This window comes from Moschus berezovskii, chromosome 8 (genome assembly GCF_049115385.1).
Source record: "Moschus berezovskii isolate FMDL1 chromosome 8, NW_MosBer_1.0, whole genome shotgun sequence".
In the NCBI taxonomy this organism is placed as follows: domain Eukaryota; kingdom Metazoa; phylum Chordata; class Mammalia; order Artiodactyla; family Moschidae; genus Moschus; species Moschus berezovskii.
Window position 1 is genome coordinate 15,764,352 of NC_142467.1, and position 25,213 is coordinate 15,789,564.

The 25,213-nt window shown below is 39.2% G+C and overlaps 2 protein-coding genes across 5 annotated transcripts in view; one reads left to right on the top strand and one right to left on the bottom strand.

The window, feature by feature from the left end:
* The window catches only part of ARSK (arylsulfatase family member K), a 68,687-nt gene extending 66,421 nt beyond the window's left edge, over positions 1-2,266 (bottom strand). The window contains exon 1 of one of the 2 annotated variants that reach the window (XM_088838459.1): positions 2,037-2,171. Coding sequence is in view for 1 of the 2 variants with exons in the window: in XM_055430217.2 (XP_055286192.2) it covers positions 2,037-2,174 (138 nt within the window). In the remaining variant the exon portion in view is untranslated. Of the gene's footprint in view, positions 1-2,036 lie in introns of both variants that reach the window. The other variant, XM_055430217.2, reaches the window with a different exon arrangement.
* A 142-nt stretch (positions 2,267-2,408) lies between these two features.
* SKIC3 (SKI3 subunit of superkiller complex) overlaps positions 2,409-25,213 on the top strand; it is a 98,371-nt gene continuing 75,566 nt past the window's right edge. Inside the window, exons 1-10 of one of the 3 annotated variants that reach the window (XM_055429424.2) lie at positions 2,443-2,499; positions 7,353-7,423; positions 9,605-9,681; positions 12,818-12,908; positions 16,149-16,292; positions 18,584-18,675; positions 19,071-19,146; positions 19,658-19,822; positions 23,225-23,323; positions 23,498-23,606. In XM_055429424.2, the coding sequence (XP_055285399.2) occupies positions 9,644-9,681; positions 12,818-12,908; positions 16,149-16,292; positions 18,584-18,675; positions 19,071-19,146; positions 19,658-19,822; positions 23,225-23,323; positions 23,498-23,606 (814 nt within the window). In that variant the 5' untranslated portion in view covers positions 2,443-2,499; positions 7,353-7,423; positions 9,605-9,643. Of the gene's footprint in view, positions 2,500-7,352; positions 7,424-9,604; positions 9,682-12,817; positions 12,909-16,148; positions 16,293-18,583; positions 18,676-19,070; positions 19,147-19,657; positions 19,823-23,224; positions 23,324-23,497; positions 23,607-25,213 lie in introns of all 3 variants that reach the window. The other 2 variants (XM_055429425.2, XM_055429426.2) reach the window with 2 other exon arrangements.

Consider the following 25,213-nt stretch of genomic DNA (forward strand, 5'->3'; position numbering starts at 1 on the left):
TTATAGTTTTTCAGAGTATAAGAATTGAACTTCTTTGGTTATATTTAATCCTAAGTATTTTATATTTTGGATGCTATTTTAAATAGAATTATTTTCTTCATTTTATTTTAGTTTGTTCATCAATCAAGGGTATAAAAATACAATTGATTTTTATATATTGATATCCTACAGCCGTGTAGACTAACTTATTAGTTCTAAAAGTTTTGCAGTAGATTCCCTAGGATTTTGTTTATACAAGGTTGTTATCTGCAAATAGAGACATTTTTTCTTTCCAATCTAGATGACTTCTATTTCATTTTCCTGTCTAATTCCCTTCCTAGAAAACCACCAGCTTAACTGCTGAATAAACACAGTAAGAATAGACAGCCTTGTCTTGTTCTTGGTCTTTGGGAGAAAACATTCAGTCTTTTATAGTTAACTATAACATTAACTATGGATTTTCTGCAGATGTTCTTAATCAGGTTGAAAAAATTCTATTTCTATTTGCTTGAGTGCTTTTATCATGAAGGGTTATTGAATTCTGTCAGATGCTCTTTCTGCATCTATTGAAATGATCACCTGTTTTTTGTCCTTTATTCAATTAACATGGTCTATCACACTGACTAGTTTTCAGACATTAAACCCACCTTACACTTCAGGGATAAATCACATTTAGTCACGGTGTATAACCCTTTCTATATATATCTGAATTTGACTTGCTAGTTTTTTCAGGACCTTTTCTTCTATATTCATAAGAGATATTAATCTGCATCAAAATTTACATACACACATACAGAAAAATCTATGTGCTTATACTATATTAAAAACAAACAAACCCCAAATATTTCAGTCATCTTCGGAAGTTTCTAGGATGTTGTGACACACCACGCAGATTCCCTTTTAGAGTGAAAGATTGCCTCTGCTGACGGTAGTTTGTCTTGCTCCAAATGGTGCCCCATTCTGGGTGCATTCCACAAATAATGGCCATTCACCATGAAGGCAGAAAGGCCTGGTCTTCTCCCCTAAACTGGAAACAGCTCTGAAGCATCATACTAGTTTGAGAACTACGCACAAGATCAGCTGAGGCCTCCACTGGGACAGTGGCTACAGTCAGTTCTCTTTTTGCACAATTCTGCTTCCTTCCTTCCCGTTTAATCTCAAGAGCACTGACAATAAACTCATTCTTGTTGCTCTCCAAGATTGCCTGTTAGGATCCTAAGTTTAGATAATCATAAAGATTATTTTAAGTAATATTCTCAAAAATTCTAGGGGTATATCCAGATTATGTAACTTTAATAATCCTGGGTTATGAGGAAGGCAATACAACGTAATGATTAAAAGTGCTCATTGCTGCCAGACATGCTTAACACCAACAATCTACGTGACCACATTGACACCCTGTCATAATAAACTAATATTATAGTTAGTAACCAAACATTTGTCCAAGCAGTAGTTTTAATATCATGGATAATACTAAAAATATCAGGTAATAATATTTGTATTCTTTTTAGTTGATGGTTTGGGAAAGTTACAAAAAATGTTTAAATTTGGGATTAAACAACAACAACAATACATACACGCATACAGTTTATCCGGAATATGGGAGAATGGGTCAAAGTATGTCAACTAATGAATATAAATCAGCACTAACAGGATTATCAGACAACTGGGTAATAAAAGTACCTTGATCGCTGGAAAGGTAACAGGCTTTTACGTTGATGCAGAATGTTATTTTTCCCCACAACTGAATCAAGAGGGGATATGGACTGAAAATTTATTAGTAATTTAATGGGCCAGCAAAGAAAAAAAAAATTGCTAAGATGCGAATCGGAGTGCATCTTACTAAAGTATGTTTTTATGCGTGTTACATGCATATCCATGTGGTACACGTAGGTCTGTACGGGGCGTCAAGGTAAAATGCATTTCCTGCTTTGCCTCAGGACAAAACGTGTTTAAAAGTCTCAGATTCTGCTCCCCGAAGCCTGCAAGCAGGGGAAGGGCTGGGCCAATCGCGGCTGTGCAGCAGGGCGCCCCCTCCCCTGCCTTTCCATACTTACGAAGGAGTCGCTCATGACTAGCACCACGTTAGGAGCATCGGGCCAAGCCTGAACTGTTTCGCGCCTCTGCCCACCTGCCTCGGGAGCTGGTGTTGCCAGCGCCGAGGCTGCAACCACCGACACCCACAGCAGCAGCATCTCCGCTTACTGGGAGCCTGGCCTCCGGGCGCGGAACCCCCTCCCCCTCCCTCTAGGAAGTTCCTCGGGAGAAGAGGAGGGCGGGGATTGCTTTCACCCACAGAACTACAACTCCCATGAGGCTCGAGGCGAGCGCATGCGCACAGGAGGAGCGCCCGTCTCTCAACTCTCGTTAAGACCTTTTAATCAAATACCGAGCGAACTAAACCTCCCTCCAGCCACTTCCAGTCACATGGTCGATGCCGGGGAGGGGTGTGTGTGAAATGCGCATGCGCCATGCCTTGAGCTTGAGAGTTTTGTAGTAGAGGAGCATCTCCTAAGCCAGGTCTGTTTTTCTTTTTTTGTTTTTGGTTGCTGTCGCTTTTTGCAGAAGTTGAAGCCTGGGGAATTGTTACCTAGAGCGAGAAAGGATAGGGCGCCGGGGGCTGCCGGTTTGGCGCCGGGCGAGCCTGGCCGAGTGTCAGGCGGGACCGGGAGACGGTGAGGTGGCAGCCCGTCTGTCACTGAGGCTGAACCGGGCGGTTCCTTGTGGGGCGTCTGTCTGTCTGGCCCGCCTCACGCGGGATGCGGGCCCCGTGAGGCGCCTCGAACACCTTCTCCCGGCGAGTATTTCCACCTGCCTTGTCCTTCCCCGCCTCTCCCGTGCAGTGATGCGCTCCGGGGGCGAGGGTTGCGGCCTACTAAGACAGGTTTCCTCTTGTGGGTGAGGATGAGCTGAGGTGCCCTGTGCCTCCAGAGTGTGAAGGAGAGAAGACCCGGACGGGCCCTCAGGGGAAGAAAGGCTGGGCTGTGTGGCTTGTTCGAATAACCGACATAGGTTCAGAATACCACTGTTCCGCTGCAGTGGTTTGTAAAAGATTTCTGGTTCTCTTGACTGTTGAACTCCTTTGGAGAAGTCTGGGGGGAAAAAAAAAAAAGCAGATTTCTGGTCCCAGAGACAAGTTCCTGATGTGGTTATTATAGTTTCAGGTGTATAATTTGTGCATCACATTAGTCGCTTTAATCTTTTGATACGAAAAAGGAAGAGTTGTAGTATTTCTGTGAAATCAACTTTTCATACTAATATCGGACAGTGGTTTTTGCAGAAAATAATTACAGAAAGAGACAGGCTTTACTTGTTTAATACTTAAAGGGCGCTTATGTCCCGAGCATTATACTAGGCATTTGTCGCGCACCTGTTGTGTGCCAAGTACTTTTACGTGGAGTATTTTCTGTTTTCCCCACTTTCACCATTTTTTCAGATAGGAAAGCTGAGACTTGGACAAGTTGAATGACTTGCCCAAGGTTACAGAGGGACTCAGTCTGCGTAGGACTTGAATTTCAGTAGTCTATCTTGACTCATTGCGTTGCTGTCTCTAATTAACTGTAGGATGTCAGGGCATTCTCATGAACTTAATCTATGTTAGTGAAGCAGCGCTGTTAGGCAGCATGCTAAACATCTGTGGGAGCAAACAGATACAGAAACAATAGTCCCGGACCGTAAATAACTTACACCCTAGGGAAAAACTGAAATAATAATACAACGTGAGAGGTAATACACATAGGCTTCCTCACAAACAGGATCTGTCTCAAATATTTGTTTTGAGTTAATTCAGAATATAGAACACTTTTTGTCAGAGAAACAATGTTGAGAGTCATTAAAAATATATTTAACTTTATCTGTGGGATAGTATTGATTTTGTGAACTCTTCACTCTCTGTGGCTTTGTTTTCTCAGGACAGGTATGCAGAGTTGCCGGTCACATCTGAGTCACATCTTTTTCTTCCTGTCTCTCCCTTTGGCAGTGTTAGTGGGAGCAGGTGCTGTAGTGGTTTGGAGCAAGACGGATGTTTTAGGGCCCCAGACATATAGCTCTGGAAGGCTCTAAGAGTCTTCTCGACTTGCTTCTCCTCCGACATCCGGTTTGTTCTACAGTATCCCTCCCAAGTGGATTGTGCAGTCTGTGCCTTTTCGTCTCCAGTGATGGGAAACATCTTTGAAGAGCCCATTCCATATTTTTATTGGTGTAATTATTAAAAGCTCGTGTTTTGAGCTGAAGTCTCTCTGTATACCTTTGACCATTCATTAGTCCAGTTATCTTAACTTTTACATGAGTAATAGCTTCTTTTCAGCTACCCTGTTCACCTTCCCCACCAGGTCCCCCCACCCTCCCTGCCCAGGCCTTCCCAGTTCCTTTGGGTAATTATCTTATAATTTCAGTTTGTTTCTGAACACTCTATTCTGGACATAAAGCATATTTGCTAACCAGCCACTTCCCATATCAGAAAAGGTCCTTTAGAGTCGTGTGTGTGCACCTCTCAGTGTGCACATCTCTCTCTGTGTACCTGTGTGTGTATAGTGTGTCACACTGAGGGAAGGGCTCCATTATGTGTATGTTTAAGTCGTCAGTTAAAGATCCTGTGTTAAGGGCTAGTTGCTCTAGTGAAATACTTAACTTCGCAGTTCAGAAGATTCTTCACTTTAAAGTCTGGGTGTAGGTTTTGGTTCTTCATAGTCTTTTAGTGTCCAGCATACCAGCAGCACTGTATTCTGCCCTAAGAAATGCACACACTGATAAGTGTGCAGTTAGTGACTATGTGGAATACAGTATTGTATCTTCACCTGTTGTGATTCTCTATTTATTGACTATCTGAAGTGTACCAGACACTGGGAAATAAAAGGGAGACTAGGAAAGTCTTTGTTCCTAAGGAACTTCCACTCTAGTTGTGGGAAATACACACACATCTGTAAATGTAATAACTGTGTAAAAGATATCAAAAAGTACAGTTAGCTGCCAAACAAAGCCCCAAACAAGAAAATCCCAAATGGTACTTTGGAGAATGCTGGTGTGTTTCACAGTGTTAATTGCTGTTCATTGAAATAAATGTTCCATGGTAATATAAGTTTAAGCTGTATTTGGGTCTTTACTGTAGAACTTCTCTGAGCCTTTAAAATGCACTGTGATTTTTAAAAAGTGATATATAGTGTGCGGTATTCATAAAATTCCTAGATAGGGTAACACCTTTATGCATGTTAATGTTCCAAAGGTATTTGTGGAAATGTTGGTCTAGACAGTAAGTGTTGTCAGTTCAGACCTGCCGTGAGATTTGTTTGAGAAGACTTTATGCTTGATGCTTGAATTTGGCCTTGAGTCACACGTAGCCTTTGAGCAGACAGAGGCAGATGTGGACAGGCTGAACAGGAGACGTAAAGACGCAGATGTGAAAAGCCTTGGGGAATTAATACTGAAAAGGAGATTCTTCCTTGCTCACGTCAGCCAATTGAAAATTACTGCAGTTTGAATGTAGGGAAACTAAAAACAAACTGGTTGAGTAGAGTTTGCAAGCTGAAAGGTCATAATACTTGATAGATGTTGGATACATAAGGAACTCCAAATATACGTTACCTTCATATAGGGATTTTTTGACCTGAGAGACAGAATACATTTGTTTAGAACATACATGCATGCCCATGTCTGCCTCTTTGAGACCCCGTGGACTGCAGCCCGCCAGGCTCCTCTGTCCATGGAATTTTCCAGGCAAGATACTGGAGTGGGTTGCCATTTTCTGCTCCAGAACATAAAGCATCTGTCAAGTTGTAGTCTTTAGTATTTGTGTAGTAACTAATTTAAAGAGGATACTTGTGTTTGGTGATAGCCATTTTTTGAGGAACATAGATAAGAAGGTTACTTCTTGAGGGATCAAGAAAGATAGGATGGGGGCTTTTAAATGTGTATAAAAAGTATATAATAACCACTGTGAGTTAGGAATGGGGAAAAAGTGGTGCAGTTGATTGAAAGGGTGGTAGGGGATAAGGCCTGCAGAACTAGCAGATACTGTGTTCCGCTACTCCATCTAGGTACATATCAGGTAAGTGATGTTGTCCTCACTTTACCAGAGAGGAAATAGACTTGGAGGTGCCCAGGATCTGTGGAGACTTGAATCCAGATCCGTCTTTTTTGACTTGGTGGGTGCATGTGGCAGAATGAAGAGGCTGACAAAATCTCAGATATTTTCTGGAAACAGAGTTGGCATGACTGAGTTAATCAGTAAAATCAAGTTGAGTAAGGAGGGTAATCGTTTGTAGCTGAATAGGGGCTTAAGGAAGTTAGTGACATGGAGAGTCAGGTTTTAACATTTATTTTACCTCCCTGCTTCTTGTTTAACTTTTATTTTACTTTCCTAGACGTTATGAAGCTCACAATACTTTCTTTTCTTACCAGTAAGACCCTCTTCTGTGGAACTAACCCTTCTATTTAAATAGGTTTATCACTAGTGCGTAGTTTAGCAAACTTACTATTTCTTGTTCATCTCTACCTGCTTCACCTAAGTTTTGTTCATTTCCTAGTTCTAAAGAAGCTTTTTTTTTTCTCCTTTTTTACTTCATTCTGTTTTTCAAAACCACCTCTATTCTCTCCAGGAAGCATTCTAGGTTAATTTTGTTTGACAGACTCCATTCCAGAGATAGTATCAAAAGATACTTAGAATTTGGAGTCATGTAGAATTTGTGTTAGTATTTCAGATGGCTGATTAGATGGATTATTAATATCTAAAAAAGTTTTGTCTGTTAAATTTACAAACTAGTTGCCTGATGTGGGCAGCTTTTTTTTTCATATTTAGAATTCTTTATGTGGCTTAGAACAAGATTCACTTCAGTGTAATTAGGTTGCAAATTGGGAATAAGTAAGTGCCCTTAATGGAGAAGGAAATGGCAACCCACTCCGGTGTCCTTGCCTGGAGAAGCCCATGGACAGAGGAGCCTGGTGGGCTGTAGTCCATGGGGTTGCAAAGAGTCAGGCACGACTGAGCGACTAACCCACACACAAGTGCCCTTAATTGTTCTAGATGTAAAACAAAATGTAGAAGTAGCTGATATTCTCTTCTGGCTCAGTTTTTTACATTGAAGTCAGTGTATTTTGAGTTTCTGTAATTTTTTCCAAATGTGATTGCTTATGGAAGTTTCTTTTATCACCTTGAGGTCATGGGGACACAGTTTAGACCAATTCAGAAATTTGGAGATTATAATTAGTATCTTTTTGGGAAAGATATTAGAAAATTGCACATAATTATTTCTCATGTTTTAAATGATAAATTATGAAAATTGAACCTGAATCTGATGTGTTAAAAAATTCAACATGTTTTGGGTGGTGTATGTTACCTTTTTTATGTGCCTAACTATCTTGTGTTTTACTTAATCTAGATGGATAAACATTTAAGGAACGATCTGAAACTCAGTTTACAAAGAAGATAGTTTGTGATAATAGGTAAAAGGTAAGTGTCTAGAGTGCTAAATCATAGGTAGTTGGACTTTACTTTTACTTAATGATTGATATTACCTATTCCTTTGAGAAGGAAGGTTAAATGGTGAGGGTTATTATCCCAGATTACAGGTCATCAGAAAGCACCTTTAGACTTTTGTAATTAGATTTAAAGGTGTCATTGTTTTGTTTTTCTGTAATTAACTTCCATTGTTGTTATCATTACTATTTTTTCTTCTTCTTCTTATTTTTGCTGTGTGGAATGTGTGTATCTGGCACTGCTGAATGTGGCTTCAGTTTCCTTAGCTTTAACTGGGGTGTGTAGGACATGTCAGTTCATCTACCTGTCATCTAAATGTTAGTTTTGAAGTATATCATTGTCTTTTGGTATGGTTGTCACTTTGTGACTTTTTATTAGGTGCAGTTGTTGCTTTTTATGCTTGATATGTTGAATCAAAACCCTTTTAATGGTAGTAAAAAAAAAAAACAACCCTTCACTGAGTGAGAATGTGTTAAATGTACACTTTTTTTATCATTGAGATTGAGGATAAAAAATGGAAGGAGAGGTATAAGGATAAAGTTTGTGGGGCAGTGGAAGAATATTAAAGACACTTGTAAAAGGGCTGGGGTTTTCTTTGAAGTGTTGGAAATGCTTGGAATAGAGGGAAGTATGGAGAAGGCAATGGCAAGCCACTCCAGTACCCTTGCCTAGAAAATGCCATGGATGGAGGAGCCTGGTAGGCTGCAGTCCGTGGGGTCGCTATGGGTCGGACACGACTGAGCGACTTCACTTTCACTTTTCACTTTCACACATTGGAGAAGGAAATAGCAACCCACTCCAGTGTTCTTGCCTGGAGAATCCCAGGGACGGGGGAGCCTGGTGGGCTTCCATCTATGGGGTCGCACAGAGTCGGACACGACTGAAGTGACTTAGCAGCAGCAGAGGGAAGTATCCCAAACAGAGGTATATGAGGTTATGTGGAATCCTTGTGAGTAGTAGGTTTTTACTCTGAGAAATGGGTAGATGATTAGTGCTCTATAAAGCTTTGTGAAGAAAATGAGTGAATGAGCCTCTTTGTTCTCCATAACACTTCCTAAAAAAAGAGGAAGACATTTTCAGGGCTGGAAAGGGGGCTAGAAAGGCAGATTATTTTGTTTTTCATAAAAATATAATCCCCTGAAACTAATATTTATATATATGCATTATATTTTGGTGAAGAGAGAAGGTGTTAGTGCTAGCTTGTTATGCTAAATTCCAAATCAGATGAACAAGGGATAGGAGGAGAACAGAGGATTCCACTGCAACAAGTTTGCTGTTCAGTCGCTCAGTTGTGTCCAACACTTTGTGACCTCATGGACTGCAGCACACCAGGCTTCCCAGTCCTTCACTGTCTCCCAGAGTTTGTGCAGATTCACATCCTTTGAGTCAGTGATGCCATCCAACCATCTCATCCTCTGTCGTCCCCTTCTCCTCCCGTCTTCAGTCTTTCCCAGCATCAGGGTCTTTTCCAGTGAGTCAGCTCTTCACATCAGGTGGCCAAAGTATTGGAGCTTCAGCATCAGTCGTTCCAGTGAATATTCAGGACTGATTTCCTTTAGGGTTGACTAGTTTGATCTCCTTGCTGTCCAGGAGTCTTCTCCAACACCACAGTTTGAAAACATCAATTCTTCAGTGCTCAGCCTTCTTTATGGTCCAACTCTCACATCCATACATGACTACTGGAAAAACCAAACTTTGTCGGGAAAGTGATGTCTGTGCCTTTTAATACGCTGTCCAGATTTATCATAGCTTTTCTTCCAAGGACCAGGAGTCTTTTAATTTCATGGCTGCAGTCACTGTCCATAGTGATTTTGGAGCTCAAGAAAATAAAGTCTGTCACTGTCTCTACTGTTTCCCCATCTGTTTGCCATGAAGTGATGGGACCAGATGCCATGATCTTCATTTTTTGAATGTGGAGTTTTAAGCCAGCTTTTTCACTCTCCTCTTTTACCTTAATCAATAGGCTCTTTAGTTCCTTTTCACTTTCTGCCATAAGGGTGGTGTTATGTGCATATCTGAGGTTATTGATATTTCTCCTGGCAATCTTGATTCTAGCTTGAGCTTCATCCAGCCTGGCATTTCGCATGATGTACTTTGCACGTAAGTTCAATAAGCAGGTTGACAATATACAGCCTTGATGTACTCCTTTCCCAGTTTGGAACCAGTTCATTGTTGCGTGTCCAGTTGAAACTGATGCTTCTTGACCTGCCTACAGGTTTCTCAGGAGTCAGGTAAGGTGGTCTGGTATTCCCACCTCTTTAGGAATTTTCCATTGTTTGTTGTAATCCACACAGTCGAAGGATTTAGCGTAGTCAATGAAGCCGAAGTAGATGTTTTTCTGGAATTTCCTTGTTTTTTTCTGTGATCCAACAGATGTTGGCAATTTGATCTCTGTTTCCTCTGCCTTTTCTAAATCCAGCTTGAACATCTGGAAGTTCACGGTTCATGTACTGTTGAAGCCTGGCTTGGAGAATTTTGAGCATTACTTTGCTACCGTGTGAGATGAGTGCAATTGTGTGGTAGTTTGAACATTCTTTGGCATTGCCCTTCTTTGGGATTGAAATGAAAACTGACTTTTTCCAGTCCTGTGGCCACTGCTGAGTTTTCCAAATTTGCTGGCATGTTGAGTGCAGCACTTTCACAGCATAATCTTTTAGGATTTGAAATAGCTCAACTGGAATTCCGTCACCTCCACTAGCTTTGTTCGTGGTCATGCTTCTTCCTAAGCCCCACTTGACTTCATACTCTAGGATGTCTGGCTCTAGGTGAGTTATCAGTCTGTCATGGTTATCCGGGTCATTAAGACCTTTTTTGTACAGCAAGAGTAGATGTAATTACCTGTGGAGACATGTCAGGCTATAGAAGGGTATTGAACATTTGAATTGGCAACCAAGAGAAGAATAGAATTTGTCTCATATGGTCTTTGAAAATAACCCACTTCGAGGCATTTGACAGCTCCATGTTGGCTGCTCCATTTAAGTCCAGATTTGTCTGTCTGATTTTCACAGTCTTATGTAAACTGGGGCTCTACCTACCCAGCCTGACTTTCTTCTGTTCTTCAGCAAGTCCTTCCTCTTCCGTTCAGCCTGGTTCCTTATTGTTTCCTACCCGTTCCACACTCGTTCCTCTCTGACTTCGCTAATGCAGTGCCTCTGCCTGGAGTAATTGTGCTTCTTCCGTCCTTTCTCAGATCCTTTCTCCACTCGTAGCTGTTGATTACTTCCCGTCATGCTGCTGTCTTCTACACTCCTATTGCACTTGCACTCGTTAGCCTCACTTTAGAATTTGATTCTTCAGTGACTCATATGCCTTAGGTCTTTCTCTGGATTGAGATTGTATTCTTCAGAGCAGAGGCCTTCCTTTCTATATCTTCTGACAAAGGCAGCGTATAGCTTGGGAGCTTTATGTTGGGTTGGTGCTGACTGGTTCTGCTTTGTTCAGAAGTGCTTTTACTTGTATGTTGGGTATAGAAAAGATAGTGATCTTTGTCCTGGAAAAGTTGCATTCTTCTGTTTGCCTTTGCTTGGTCTTATCTTGAAACTGTTTTTGTTCCTTTTTAACTTGGTTATCTCTTGATTTTTTTCCCCTCTTGGATGTCTCTTTTTATCCCTTTCTGTTGGTCCAGATTAGTTGTCATCATCACTGTCATTCTCTTCTTTCAGTCTGCAGGTTTATCTACCAAAGATAACTTAGGTGTGAGACATATAATGTTGCATCAGCGTACAGACTTGGTTGCTTCAAACTAGATTTGCAGATTGTGTAAAAATCCTTCTGATGTTTTACATCTGTAAATTTATGCCAATATAATTTCAGGTAATAGCTGTTGCTGCTGCTAAGTCGCTTCAGTTGTGTCCGACTCTGTGCGACCCCATAGACGGCAGCCAACTAGCAGTGTCCAAAATAAGAGCATATGAACTATGTTGCTTTAATTGTCTAATTATTGTAACTAGGCAAAAAATCCCTTTTCTATTTAGGAAATCTCGTCTTGGCTATAGATAAATAGATATTTTAATTTTTGTATTATTTGAATCTAAAATTCTTTAAGTCAAGGATGTTTTAGTTCTCTGGCTTCTTCAGTTTCTCTCGTCTTATGCTTGTGCCTCAGCCTGCTCAGATGTAAAGAACTGTCAGCTGCTATGTCAGTGAGCCATCTGCTTTGTCCATTTGGCTACCTTGGGCATCAGCGAGCTATAAAGATCTAATGTGTACATAGCTTTGTTTTACGTTCTTGAGGGTAGAGTTCAGTGGAGTTGGCGAAAAAATACAAATGTTTCTTTCTTCAAGATCAAGTTGTGATTGAATTTGACTGGTTTACTGGTAAATGGAATAAGTTGTGACATCTTAAAATATGTTAGCTTATTTAAGATTATACTAATATAACTTCAGTGAATATTTTGTCTACAAATTGAAATATCTATGGCTGAAATTAGTATACAGTCTTCTTGAATATTCCTTGCCTTTATTTAAGTATAAACATTACGTTTACTTCTCTTCAAAGAATACCATATTACAAAGAATACTATACTACTGTCATCCTAAGGAAATCCTTACTGTGAAACAAGTTAAAATGGTTTATATTTCATAGGAACTAACATCAAAACAGAATGCGTTCTTAAACTTACATCATAGTTACTGAAATTTGTGTTAATGTTTTTACTCTGTGACTTGGATTTATTTTAGTACTTGCTTTGTGTAGAATTCTACTGAGATTGGTGTGTGCTTTGGGTCCTGGCCCATAAGATCATCTGTGCTTTAGCCTACTATATGGAGAATGCATATAATTCAAATACAATACAATTTCAGCAAATGTTTGTTAATGTATACAGTTTGTCAGGTACTAGGTATTGAGGATACAGCAGTTAAGCAAGAGAAACAGCTCAACAACAACAGATTAAAAATCCCTGCCTACATGGAGCTTATTTTCTGGTAGGGTTGGGAAAATAAATAAATAAGTATATAGTATATTAGATGGTGTTAAGTGCTTTGAAGAGAAATAAATGCAGTGTTAAAGAGATAGTTAGGGAATATTGAGTGGTTGGGAATTGGAAGAAGAAAGTGTTAAAATTTTAAATAGTGTGGCCAGGGAAGGTTTCATTGAGGAAGTGACCTTTGAGTAAAAATCTGAAGGGATGATCTGACTTTCTGTTTTTTAAACATAATAAAATATGTTTATTTTAAGGGGAAAGAATGTTCCATGTGGAAGAAATTACATGTGCCTTTTTCAGAGGTTAAGTTTGTTCAATTTGTTGGAACTGTTACAGTTAGGCAGGTATCATTGTAGTTTCATTCAGGCTGAGATTAATATATAGTCCTCATGCATAGTCCTTTGCCTTCATTTAAGTATAAACAGGCTTTTTGTTTTGACAGAATGTCCAGCAAGGAAGTAAAGACTGCTCTGAAAAGTGCTAGAGATGCCATCAGAAACAAAGAATATAAGGAAGCTTTGAAACATTGTAAGGTAACTAATATATTTTTTTTCCTTCCAGGACAGAAATGTTTACAGCTATAAGCATCACTGATTTGTAATATGTGAATCATGTGTGTCTAAATACAACAAAAGTAGGCAGGCCTTTTAGTAGAACCATTTGTTGGTTCTGCCAGGAAAAGTTACTTCCACCACTTACTTTTGTCTTTCTCTCTATTGGTAACTTGTCAAAGCCAAGTTCCCAAAACCTGAATGTCTCTTAGCTGTCTTTTGATGGGTTGTACTATGGAACACTATTGTATCTTAAAGTTTTCCTTCTTTAATGGTATGTTGACAGGAGAATCAGCTTGGTGTGTGGTTGTGAGCATTAAGATTCTAAAGCTCCTTTCTGTGCTGAGGGAAATGTTCATATCCAGAAGGAGGAACTGAAGATGCAGGAGAGTGCAGGCCAGTAGTCGGAGAGCAGGCCCTGGGAGGGTGAGTGAGGGTGGGGTTCAGAGCTTGAGAGGAGGGCCTTTGACGCCTCTTCTGTCTAAACAGGAGGGGAGATAGATGCAGATCCATAGCCATCAGGTTTGTAGATGGGGTGGTGGTGGTGGGAAGATAAATGTCCTCCTCTGATGGCTCCTGTCTTCTTAGGTATAAGCTGAGGCTGAGAGAGGGGTTGTGTAGGAGGCTTGAGACAAAAGGAGGTATGATACAGTTGTCATTCGCCATGAGAGAAGAAGTTTATTAGTGAGGATTAGCAGGATTACCAGACTCTAGTCAGTGTCCTTTAGAAAATTTCATGTTATTAAAGTGAAATTGGTGTATTCAGCTGTGTAGTTTCTTTCTTCATGTTACCCTTCTCAGGCTTGGAGATGGACATGATGAATTCAATATATAGGTAGTAAGAAAGCTGAGGGGAAAGAAATGCAAAGGAGTTGAGGATGTTTGCAAGGGAATGATGACAGTGATGTATAATACGGTGTAAGCTGGGACATGAGAGATGAGAATTGAGAAGTAGGGTGATAGTTGGAGGGAGGTGAGATTAAAAAAAAATTGGTCATAATAGAGGTTAAAGAATTGTTACCATTGCAGTAATTGAACTGGGAGGATAGGAGAGGTATGTGCTGGAAACCCAGGTTTTGGATGGCTGAGTACTGAGGATAAGTAACTGAGAGGCCTTGACATTCATTGGGTCATCTGCATGATTGATAGAATGATTACTGGAATTGAAGTGGAGAGGAGGGATACCCTATTTTCGTTGAAGGAAAGGGGATTCCTAGGAGGTTGGTAGATGGTAGCAACAGGAAGGAAATTTTCTAGAGTATAGCTGGTGGTTTGATCTTCAAAGGTGTTGGGGTTTTTGAAGGAGTGGGGGAGCAGAAGAAGGATATATTACAAGTGACAAGTGTGAGCAACGGAAACCCTTGTCTTAGCTCCTAGCCTGTGATATGTGGGATGAATGTGAAAAGAAATCAGCTGCAGCATGTAAGATCTGTAGGGCCACAGCCCAGTTTCATTGAGACAGAACTTGGTACAGTTCAAAGAAAGATTGAACGTAGGGACCTTTGCTGTTCAGATTGGGAGTTTCAGCAGTTGCACTAAAGAGTTCAGGACAGTGGGGAGGGAGAGAACTGAGTAAGCCTGGGGGAAATAGATAGCAATATAGAATGAGAGTCTTAAGGGGTGAGGGGTGCCCGTGGGAGGTTAGGTTTCTAGTGAGCCCAGCAGGGGTGGGGGCCATGGCAGAACTAACCCTCATACAGAAGAAGGTGGACGGGCTGTTTGGACTCATGGTAAGAAGGAGGAGGTGGCGGGGGTGCTGGGAGGGGTTGTTTCCTTCAGCACTAGACTGATCTAATACACGTGTGAATCTGTTTCTGTTAATATATACAGAAGTACCACAGCTGTCTTCTTTCTGATTCACATATGAATTCTACCAAGCAGTTTATAATTTATATCAGAGAGACTCAGCTGGAAAGCCAAAGAGGGGGAACTAGTCAGTGGCAAATGTGTGACGACTTAACGTGTAGTAACCTAGTTGATGAAATTTTAAGAGGAGTTGCACCTTAGTGTATTTGATGTGTTTGGTCTGATTTATCACCTCCTCTGCTGGTGCGCCTGTAACTTAGTATAAACATGCCTTTAGGCAGCCTTGTCTGACTTGTTCGGAGGGAGTTGGGAATCAGGTACTATTTTCCTTATCTCAGAATTCCATACCTGCTTTCACTGCACTGTTATAATTATTTCCGTAAGAAGTCTGTTTCCGATCTTGAGAAACCTGGAGATTAGGCAGACAGCAGGTCCTTACTGACTGCAGGTTGACTATGGCGTTTATTGTTTGCTCCGCAGTTGTATGCCAGTCATTGCCCTTGGTGTTGGGAACACAAACTTTTAATATGACTTCAGTGTTTGGAGCTTAGCTTTAGTGCTTACCACATGGGTGCTGGTTGTTTGGGAGGTAGCATTATGGGATAGAATGGAGCTTGTGCTGTATGTTGGTAACATTGCCAGAAGTGTCATGTGGCCACACATAAGACCAATAATCTGCCTGCTTCAACTCAGAAGTGTTCCTCTTTTCTTTAGAATGTGTAAAACCTTAAGAGCTAATTTCATTTTAGCTAGTAGTTTTGTGTTCCTTTCACTAGAACATCTTTGCTTTCCATTTCAAACTGTGTTACCTTAGCAAGTAGTTGTTACTTCTGTAAGCAGTAGCTCTCTGTATAATCTTTATTCTAGTTGACAGGTGTTGTTTAAACATTCATTGCCACTGTTTCTTTTGAACATATTTGGTGCAGTCACATTGGAGTCAAAATACTTTCCTAGCATATAATGTCAATGAAAATATCTATCTGTTTAATATGAGGAGATGCTATTGTAGGGAAGGAAAATATGGGAGTTGGATAAGGTGAAACAATATGGAAAATAATTTCGTAAGTGACTAGTAGCAGTGTGCCGTGGAGGGTGGTAAGAATAGTCTTAATTGTGCCTTTTATACTTAGTGTTATTCTCAAGGGGCAGAGGGAGGCATTTGGCTGAGGCACGAGGATTACTTGGGCATCTTTGTAAAGCATGCCTCATACTTCAGGCCCCCCGCAGTCACTGGTCCAGTCCAACTCCCCTTCTCCTTGAGGAAACTGGGGACCAGGGAGGTTTAGTGGTATTCGTAAGATCACCCAGTTAGTGGTAGGTCCGGATTTCCTAACTGTTAGGTAGACTGTCTTTGATTGTTGTTTGTCCACAAGCTTCCAAAACATAATGACTGTTTCTTTTAATTTTTTCTACCAGACAGTGTTAAAACAAGAGAAGAATAACTATAATGCCTGGGTTTTTATTGGCGTTGCTGCAGCTGAGCTAGAACAACCTGATCAGGCCCAGGGTGCGTACAAGAAAGCTGCTGAATTAGAGCCAGACCAGCTACTAGCTTGGCAGGTATGTAGACATTCTTTTCTTTTTTTATTATGTTATAGGATAGACGATGCCAAAGCCTTTGACTGTGTGGATCACAATAAACTGTGGAAAATTCTGAAAGAGATGGGAATACCAGACCACCTGACCTGCCTCTTGAGAAACCTGTATGCAGGTCAGGAAGCAACAGTTAGAACTGGACATGGAACAATGGACTGGTTCCAAATAGGAAAAGGAGTACGTCAGGGTTGTATATTGTCACCCTGCTTATTTAACTTATATGCAGAGTACATCATGAGGAACGCTGGGCTGGAAGAAGCACAAACTGGAATCAAGATTGCCGGGAGAAATATCAATAACCTCAGATATGCAGATGACACCACCCTTATGGCCGAAAGTGAAGAGGAACTGAAAAGCCTCTTGATGAAAGTGAAAGAGGAGAGTGAAAAGTTTGGCTTGAAGCTCAACATTCAGAAAACAAAGATCATGGCATCTGGTCCCATCACTTCATGGGAAATGGATGGAGTAACAGTGGAAACAGTGTCAGACTTTATTTTTTTGAGCTTCAAAATCACTGTGGATGCTGATTGCAGCCATGAAATTAAAAGACGCTTACTCCTTGGAAGGAAAGTTATGACCAACCTAGACAGCATATTAAAAAGCAGAGATATTACTTTGCCAACCAAGGTCCGTCTAGTCAAGGCTATGGTTTTTCCCATGGTCATGTATGGATGTGAGAGTTGGACTGTGAAGAAAGCTGATCGCCGAAGAATCGATGCTTTTGAACTGTGGTGTTGGAGAAGACTCTTGAGAGTCCCTTGGACTGCAAGGAGATCCAACCAGTCCATTGTAAAGGAGATCAGTCCTGGGTGTTCATTGGAAGGACTGATGCTAAAGCTGAAACTCCAATACTTTGGCCATCTCATGCGACAAGTTGACTCACTGGAAAAGACTCTGATGCTGGGAAGGATTGGGGGCGGGAGGAGAAGAGGATGACAGAGAATGAGATGGCTGGATGGCATCACCGACTCGATGGACATGAGTTTGAGAGAACTCCGGGAGTTGGTGATGGACAGGGAGGCCTGGCGTGCAAAGGGGTCGCGGAGAGTTGGATACGACTGAGCAACTAAACTGAACTGAACTAAACTGATAGAAAGAACTTTTTTCAAAATACAGGTGACACCTTTACAATAAGCATTTTGACCTCCATTTCCCTAGTATAAGAGAGAAGAAATGAAATTTATTGATCTCATAAACTTGAAAGTTAGTTGGTGCCAAGGATGCTGTTTGCTACTATTTAACGTCTAATCCAAAGGATTATTTCCAAATGTTAGGACAGAAATTGAAACATGATTAAGTAAATCTCCAACTTAATTATGTATGTATATGAGAGACTTATGAAGAATATTATTTATGCTTATCTGAGGGAAAAGATGGTATATTAACGTGTTTTTAAAAATATAACATGAAAAAATTTGAAATTCTGTATCTATGAGTATGAGTTACATTCTTTTTTCTTATTTAATGGTCTCTGTTTTTTACTTGACTTCTCCAGCTTTTTCATGTTTAATGACTTTGTTTCGTATCTCAATCACATCTTAGAAACTGTGATTAATAGGAGGTAGAAGACTCTGGTGGAGAAGGAAATGGCAGCCCACTCCAGTGTTCTTGCCTAGAGAATCCCAGGGACGGCGGAGCCTAGTGGGCTGCCATCTATAGGGTCACACAGAGTTGGACATGACTAAAGTGACTTAGCAGCAGCAGCAGCAGAACACTCTGGAGAACATGAACCTGTTTGTCTCAGGTTCACATGAACAAGAACATGAGTAGGTTGTCTGGTAACATCTTTCTGATGCCAGATTTTGTTGTGTACTATTTGGCTTAGGATATCTATCTTTATTTGATGCAAAAATGATAATTTCCACAGAGTACTTGGATTTCTTTCTTTTGACCATGTGAAAATAGTGTCGTGTGGTAACATCTTACGGGTTAAAATTGCATAGTAATTATTTAAGAAGTATTTTTTACGGTGAAATATATTTTCAAAGTAAAGAGAATGATGGAATGAACCACTCTGCCCATCATCCAGTTTCAATGAAAACCTACTCAAGGCCAGTGTTTTTTCATCTGTACTTTCACCCACTCCTTCCTACCCCCAATTATTTGGAGGCAAATCCCAGACGTTTTATTTCATCTGTAAACTATAATATTCTCTATCATAAATAATCTTTACAGATTGTCACTTTACTTAGCAAAATAAATGTGAGCACACTGGATGTCTTTGGAAGAGTAATTGCTGCTGTTTCCTCTTTCAGGGGTTAGCAAGTTTGTATGAGAAATGTAATCACATAAATGCTAAGGATGACTTACCTGGTGTTTACCAAAAGCTCCTGGATCTGTATGAAAGGTAATCAATGTGTGGGGAAAGACTGGTTTCTTTAAAGGATTGAAATAGAAGAAACTGGTTAAAATTATATAGAAGTACTTCAGACATTTACTGGGAATTGGAAATCATTTTCCTTTCAAACTATTGTTACAGAATCTCTTAATTGTGATTGAAACAGTAATAGTAGGGGGGTTGACTAATTTGAGAACTTTGATATTGTTTTTAGTCAATATAAAAGAAGATAATATTTCTTATACCTTTGTTTTTTATGAGAGGCTCATTTTATGAAATTTTGCTGTAGTGTGATAGAGGATATGTTCCAGTAGTATTATTTGGGGGATATTTTAATTTTTGTGTCTTAAGTCCTCAGTTTTTTTTCATTAATCAGATTCAAAATCCTCTTTTTCTATTCTAAGTGCTGACAAACAGAAGTGGTGTGATGTCTGTAAGAAACTGGTGGATCTGTATTACCAAGAAAAGAAACACGTAGAGGTCGGTTAATGATTTGCTTGGGTAGTAAATTTCTTGTAATAAAACCATTACTAAAAGGAAGCTTTCATTTAGCTTAAGGAAACATTTAAAAAATTAACATATGGTACAGCATCAAAACAACAGTGCTTTGAAAACTGTAACTTGGAATTCAGGTATAACTTGCAAACTTTTTCAGAACCGGGCAGGGATAAATAAAGTAAGTAAAAGTATATCATCTGTAGAATTTAGGGACTCGTTGTGGCGTCCCCCTGTTGATGCTGTAAGTTATGAGGACTGGGGCATGTAGTCATTCCTGTATGCACTCTGGCATCTCAGTCATCCTTCTCATATAAGGACTATGTGGGTTTACCCAATCATCCTATTTTTTTATGGAATTCATAATAGATGGAGCTCTCTGCTTTTGCAATTTTTATATTTTAGTAAATAAAAATGTTTATATTTGTAGATTTAAATGTTTTTAATAGCGTTTCAGTATTTTAGATATAGTAAACATTTTAAATCTCCTTGATAGGTGGCCCGAACATGGCACAAATTGATAAAGACACGACAGGAAGAAGGTGCAGACAACCAGGAGCTTCATCAGCTGTGGAGGAAGTTGACTCAGTTGCTGGCTGAGTGCACTGAGGATCAGAATAATGAGACCCAGCAATTGGTACTGAGCCATGTACTCCCCACAGTTTGTATCACGAAAGTTGATCATTCAGTTGAATTTAGAAAATGGAAACATGAAATAATATAGAAAAACGCTGTATGTTAGACTAGATATTTTAAATTCATAGAGGCTTTTCCTGATAAAGTCAGAATTACAGGCCTGCAGTTTCAAACTAAGTCTGGACAGAGTGGAAATGGTATTCAGGGTATCAAAATTTTACGTCCTTGTATTTACAACAATTCACACTTTATCAGTTACTTAATAACTGAAAAAGAAACTATGAAGTTGACTTTTATAAAACTGATGTTTCTAAAAAGTTGTACCTTTAAGGTATGTTTCTTCATATTTCTGAACTAAGAGTATTAAATTGCTTTCAGGTTTAATAAGAGTATTTTATTTATTTATGTATTTAATTTTTATTTAAGTGTTACTGGTTTATAGTGTTGTGTTAGTTTCAGGTGTACAGCAGAGTGAATCAGTTGTTCATATACATATGTCTGCTCTTTTTAGATTCTTTTCCCATATAGGCCATTACGGAGTACTGAGCAGAGTTCCCTGTGCTGTACAGTAGGTCCTTGTTAGTCATGTATTTTATATATAGTGCTGTGTATATGTCAATCCCAGTTTCACAGTTTATCTCTCCCCTGGTAGATTCCCCCCCGGTAACTGTAAGGTTGTTTTCTACATCTGTCTCTTTTTCTGTACCATTTTTTATAGATTCAGCGTGTAAGTGATATCATATATTTGTCTTTCTGTGTCTGACTTGACTTTACTCAGTAGGACAGTCTTTGGGTCCATCCATGTTGTCGCAGATGGGATTATTTTGTTCTTTTTTATAGCTGAGTAATATTCCATTGTATGCATGTTTCCATCTTCTTTATCCACTTCTCTGTCGATAGACATTTAGGTTGCTTCTGTGTCTTGGCTATTGTGAATAGTGCTGCATTGAACATTGGGGTGCATGTATCTTTTTGAATTATGGTTTTCTCCAGATATATGCCCAGGAGTGGGATTGCTAGATCACATGATAGTTCTGTATTTAGTTTTTTTAAGGAACCTCCATGCTGTTTTCCATATGGTTGTACCATTTTACATTCCCACCGACAGTGTAGGAGGGTTTCTTTTCCTCCACACCATCTCCAGCATTTATTTGTAGTCTTTTAGGTGATGACTGTTCTGCCCAGTGTGAGGTGATGCCTCACTGTAGTCTTGATTTACATTTTTCTAATAGTGATGTTGAACATCTTTGCATGCTCCTCTCGGCCGTCTTCTTTGTGTGTCTTCTTTGGAGAAATGTCTCTTTAGATCTTGCACTCAGTTTTTGCTGGGGTTATTTGGTTTTTCGTTCTGTTGTTATTGAGCATGAAGTGTTTGTATTAAATGTATTTTGGAGATTAATCCCTTGTCAGTAGTAGACTATTATAGAGTGTTTATATTTAGTATTTAGATTACTTACTCCCAGCAGTATTCCTTTTTAAACTGCAGCTTTTCAAGTAATTGAAAAGAATTTTTAAAAGACTATTAAAAAACCATTGGTGTTGAACTGTAAATGAAGAATATTTCCATCATTCTATTTTTTTGTAAGTTTAAAGGTAAACTTAATTTCTTATTATAGTAAATACGCACTCAATGTACACTTGTTAAATTGAATAGAATTTTAAAATGTTAACAATTATAGATTCCACATAAGATTGGAAGCTCATTTCTTCATTTGTTCACTCACTCATTTGTTCCTTTAATCAGAAAGTATTTATGGGGAAACTATTACTATATGTCAGGCAATGTCCTAAGTGCTAGGAATGAAAATATGAGAATAAGATTTTCATTCATTTGTATATTGGAGATTAATCCTTTGTCAGTTGTTTCATATGCTGTTATTTTCTCCCATTCTGAGGGTTGTCTTTTCACTTTGTTTATAGTTTCCTTTGCTGTGCAAAAGCTTCTAAGTTTAATTAAATCCCATTTGTTTATTTTTATTTCCAATACTCTAGGAGTTGGGTTGTAAAGGATTTTGCTGTGATTTATGTCAGAGAGTCTTCTGCCTTTGTGTTCCTCTAAGAGTTTTATAGTTTCTGGTCTTACATTAATGTCTTTAATCCCTTTTGAGTTTATTTTTTGTATATGGTGTAGGAAGTACTCTAATTTCATTATTTTGCACATAGCTGTCCAGTTCTCCCAGCACCACTTGTTGAAGGGAATATCTCATCTCCATTGTGTATATTGATTTACTGGTATATAGATTCACCTGTAGAAAGAAATTGAATGGTGACAAAATTAAGTGATTTATTGATTTCTCTTAAACCACATCTTCATATTTGACTTCATTATTTCTTTAAAATAGTATAGGTTACCAGAGTACCAGAGACATGTTGAAATAAGTAAAATTTAAAAAAAAAATCCATACTGTATTCCTTCATGGAAGAGAATTAATTATACTTGTCATTTTAAGAATTAATTTCTAACTGTTAAAAAGAGGATAAAAATATTGGGGGGCAGTTATTTTCACCCTGAATGCTAGTGATACTCTGCTTGATTTGTGTTCAGAGAAAAAATTTGTCATATATTTTATATATGGATTAATTTATTTACTATGGTTTTGAATCTGTTGTAGTTGCTAGACTTTGTTAGGCTTCTTTTTTTTATTGTCTTCAAGATCACTAACTTTATCAGAGCAGTAAAATTTTACTTATTTATATAGACTTTATATCATCCTTTACAAAGAGAATTTGAGATGGTGAACTACGTTATGAATTTTCATTATGTAGTTATGGAAATTCATTTTGAAAAATGCAGAACTTATGTAACGAAATGAATGGTACTCTTAAAAAAGTGCTTGCCTTGGATTCAGGTATTGCTGTTTTTGCTGAGGAAACACTTAGAAGGCTTCTTTTGGAATTTTCTTCAAAGTCAGTTAATAGTACTGACTATAAAAGAAATGATCTCATTATAGTTCAGTCATATCTCTGATTTTCTTTTACCAAAAGTATGACTTCCGAAACATTTTGTTTTTGAGATTGAAGATTTGCTATTATGAAGATGTTCAAAGACTGTGCTGGTGACTTCAGAAGAGATGTTTTAAAAGTGATCTGGGCAATAGAAGCTACACTGATATATGAGGCTACACCTCTTAACTACTCAGTAGAGAGCAGCAAGCACTTATGAGAACGTTTCATTAATATTGTCAAGCAGTTTATGGTTGTCCCTTATTAGTTCAATGCAGTCTGCTGACCAGTTGGAGCTGGAATGTGTTCCAAGCTTATACATTTTTTTTCCCTCATTGAAATTGTCAGGGCCAGACAATAAGCATATTTGCAGTTACTAGTTGAGGGTGTCCTTTGTATAAGTGAGTCTTCTGTGTTCAACTATTTGTTACATTTGTCACTTAAGTAAACTACAGATGATAGCTTTTTTGTTTCTTTGTTTCAGCTTTTAACTGCTTTTGAGAATGCACTGGGCTTATCAGACAAGATTCCTAGTGAGGATCACCAAGAGCTTTATAAACATTTCATTCAGTGTTTATCCAAAGTAAGTTGATTTTTAAAATGTCTAATATGACTTTTCTATTGTAATTAGGAAAGTATTCATAAATATATTTTACGAATAATTATATTTTATAAATATTATATTTTATGAATAAATATATTTTATAAATATATTTTACTGCTACTCAGTTTATGTTACTTTTTTTTTATTCTCAAGTTTCCTCATGAGACTGCTAGGTTGAAGAAGGCCTGTGAAGGAATGATAAACATCTATCCTACTATACAGTATCCATTAGAAGTGCTTTGTTTACATTTAATTGAATCAGGTAATTTTTTCTTTATTATATTGTGTGTCTTAGAGATGTGAGAGTAATGTTGCTGTCAGTCAAAAATTGCCTTATTGCCTGTTGCGTGTAAAGTATTGTTTCAGTGTTTCTGGACACGAGAGGAGGTATGATACTTAGTCTTCATGCACATGAAAAGACTGAGAAAGTATAGTGAAAGTATAGTGACACAGGGAATTGTGAGCCACTGAGTTCACTGTTGATTAGTAAGGTCTTTTGGAAGGTGGGAATGGAGAAGGTCTTGAATTTTCCATAGAAATTAGATGAACAGGAGGAGTGAAAGATACTCCTCATGGCATGAGCAGAGGTATGGAGCTGGGTGCAGTTTGGGGGAATGGTAGAATAGTTTTATTTGCTGTAGTAGAACGGAGAAGAAGAAGGCAATGGCAAGCCACTCCAGTACTCTTGCCTAGAAAATCCCATGGATGGAGGAGCCTGGTAGGCTGCAGTCCGTGGGGTCGCTAAGGGTCGGACACGACTGAGCGACTTCACTTTCACTTTCACACATAGGAGAAGGAAATGGCAACCCACTCCAGTGTTCTTGCCTAGAGAATCCCAGGGAAGGGGGAGCCTGGTGGGCTTCCGTCTATGGGGTCACACAGAGTCGGACACGACTGAAGTGACTTAGCAGCAGCAGCAGCAGCTGTAGTAGAAAGACTAAGATCTGCTTTGGTTAAGTAGTTTAGACCGTATTACATAGGGATATGAATGTCCTGCGGAGAAGGCAGTGGCAACCCACTCCAGTATTCTTGCCTGGAAAATCCCATGGACGGAGGAGCCTGGTAGGCTGTAGTCCATGGGGTCGTGAAGAGTCAGATGCGACTGAGCAACTTCACTTTCACTTTTCACTTTCATGCATTGGAGAAGGCAATGGCAACCCGCTCCAGTGTTCTTGCCTGGAGAATCCCAGGGACGGCAGAGCCTGGTGGGCTGCCGTCTGTGGGGTCTAACAGAGTCAGACACGACTGAAGTGACTTAGCAGCAGCAGCAGCAGCATGAATGTCCTGCAGATTTTGTTAATGATAAGCATTCTCAGTGCTGATGTTATGTCGTGTGTCAGTGTCACACAAGTACATTGTTAAATATGATAAACTAATGAAGTTTGTGAATGATCTGCTTCTTCAATAAAACAGAGCAGAATTCAAGTCAGAGAGTGTGTCGTAGTGTGTGCTTAATGCTCTTGCTTCGTTGTGTACTTTCTTTGGGGGAAGAGAGAGAGGGATGACAGCTAGCCTGCTGGGAGTTGCCACAACTTGAAACTGTAGATGTCTTGTGCCTGTCAGTTTACAGGATGTTGACTATATTGGTTTTCATAGCAGCTGCTGTCCTTTTTTGCCAGGGTCTGTGCTGAATAGGTGCTTTCAAAATAACTTGAATATCACTCCTGTCCATATCGGTATTCACCTGATACAAATAAAGTTCATCGAAGTCAGTCATTGGGATGGAATTAACAGTACCAGTGTGGTAGTGATTGTGAGTTAGTGCAGAGCTTTCCTAAGCTAAGTTTTTTCACTTTGTTGCTAAATGAGTATACACTTGGGAATGCTTTGTTACTGACTGTCACATGTATCATAATTGAAAATGGTTGC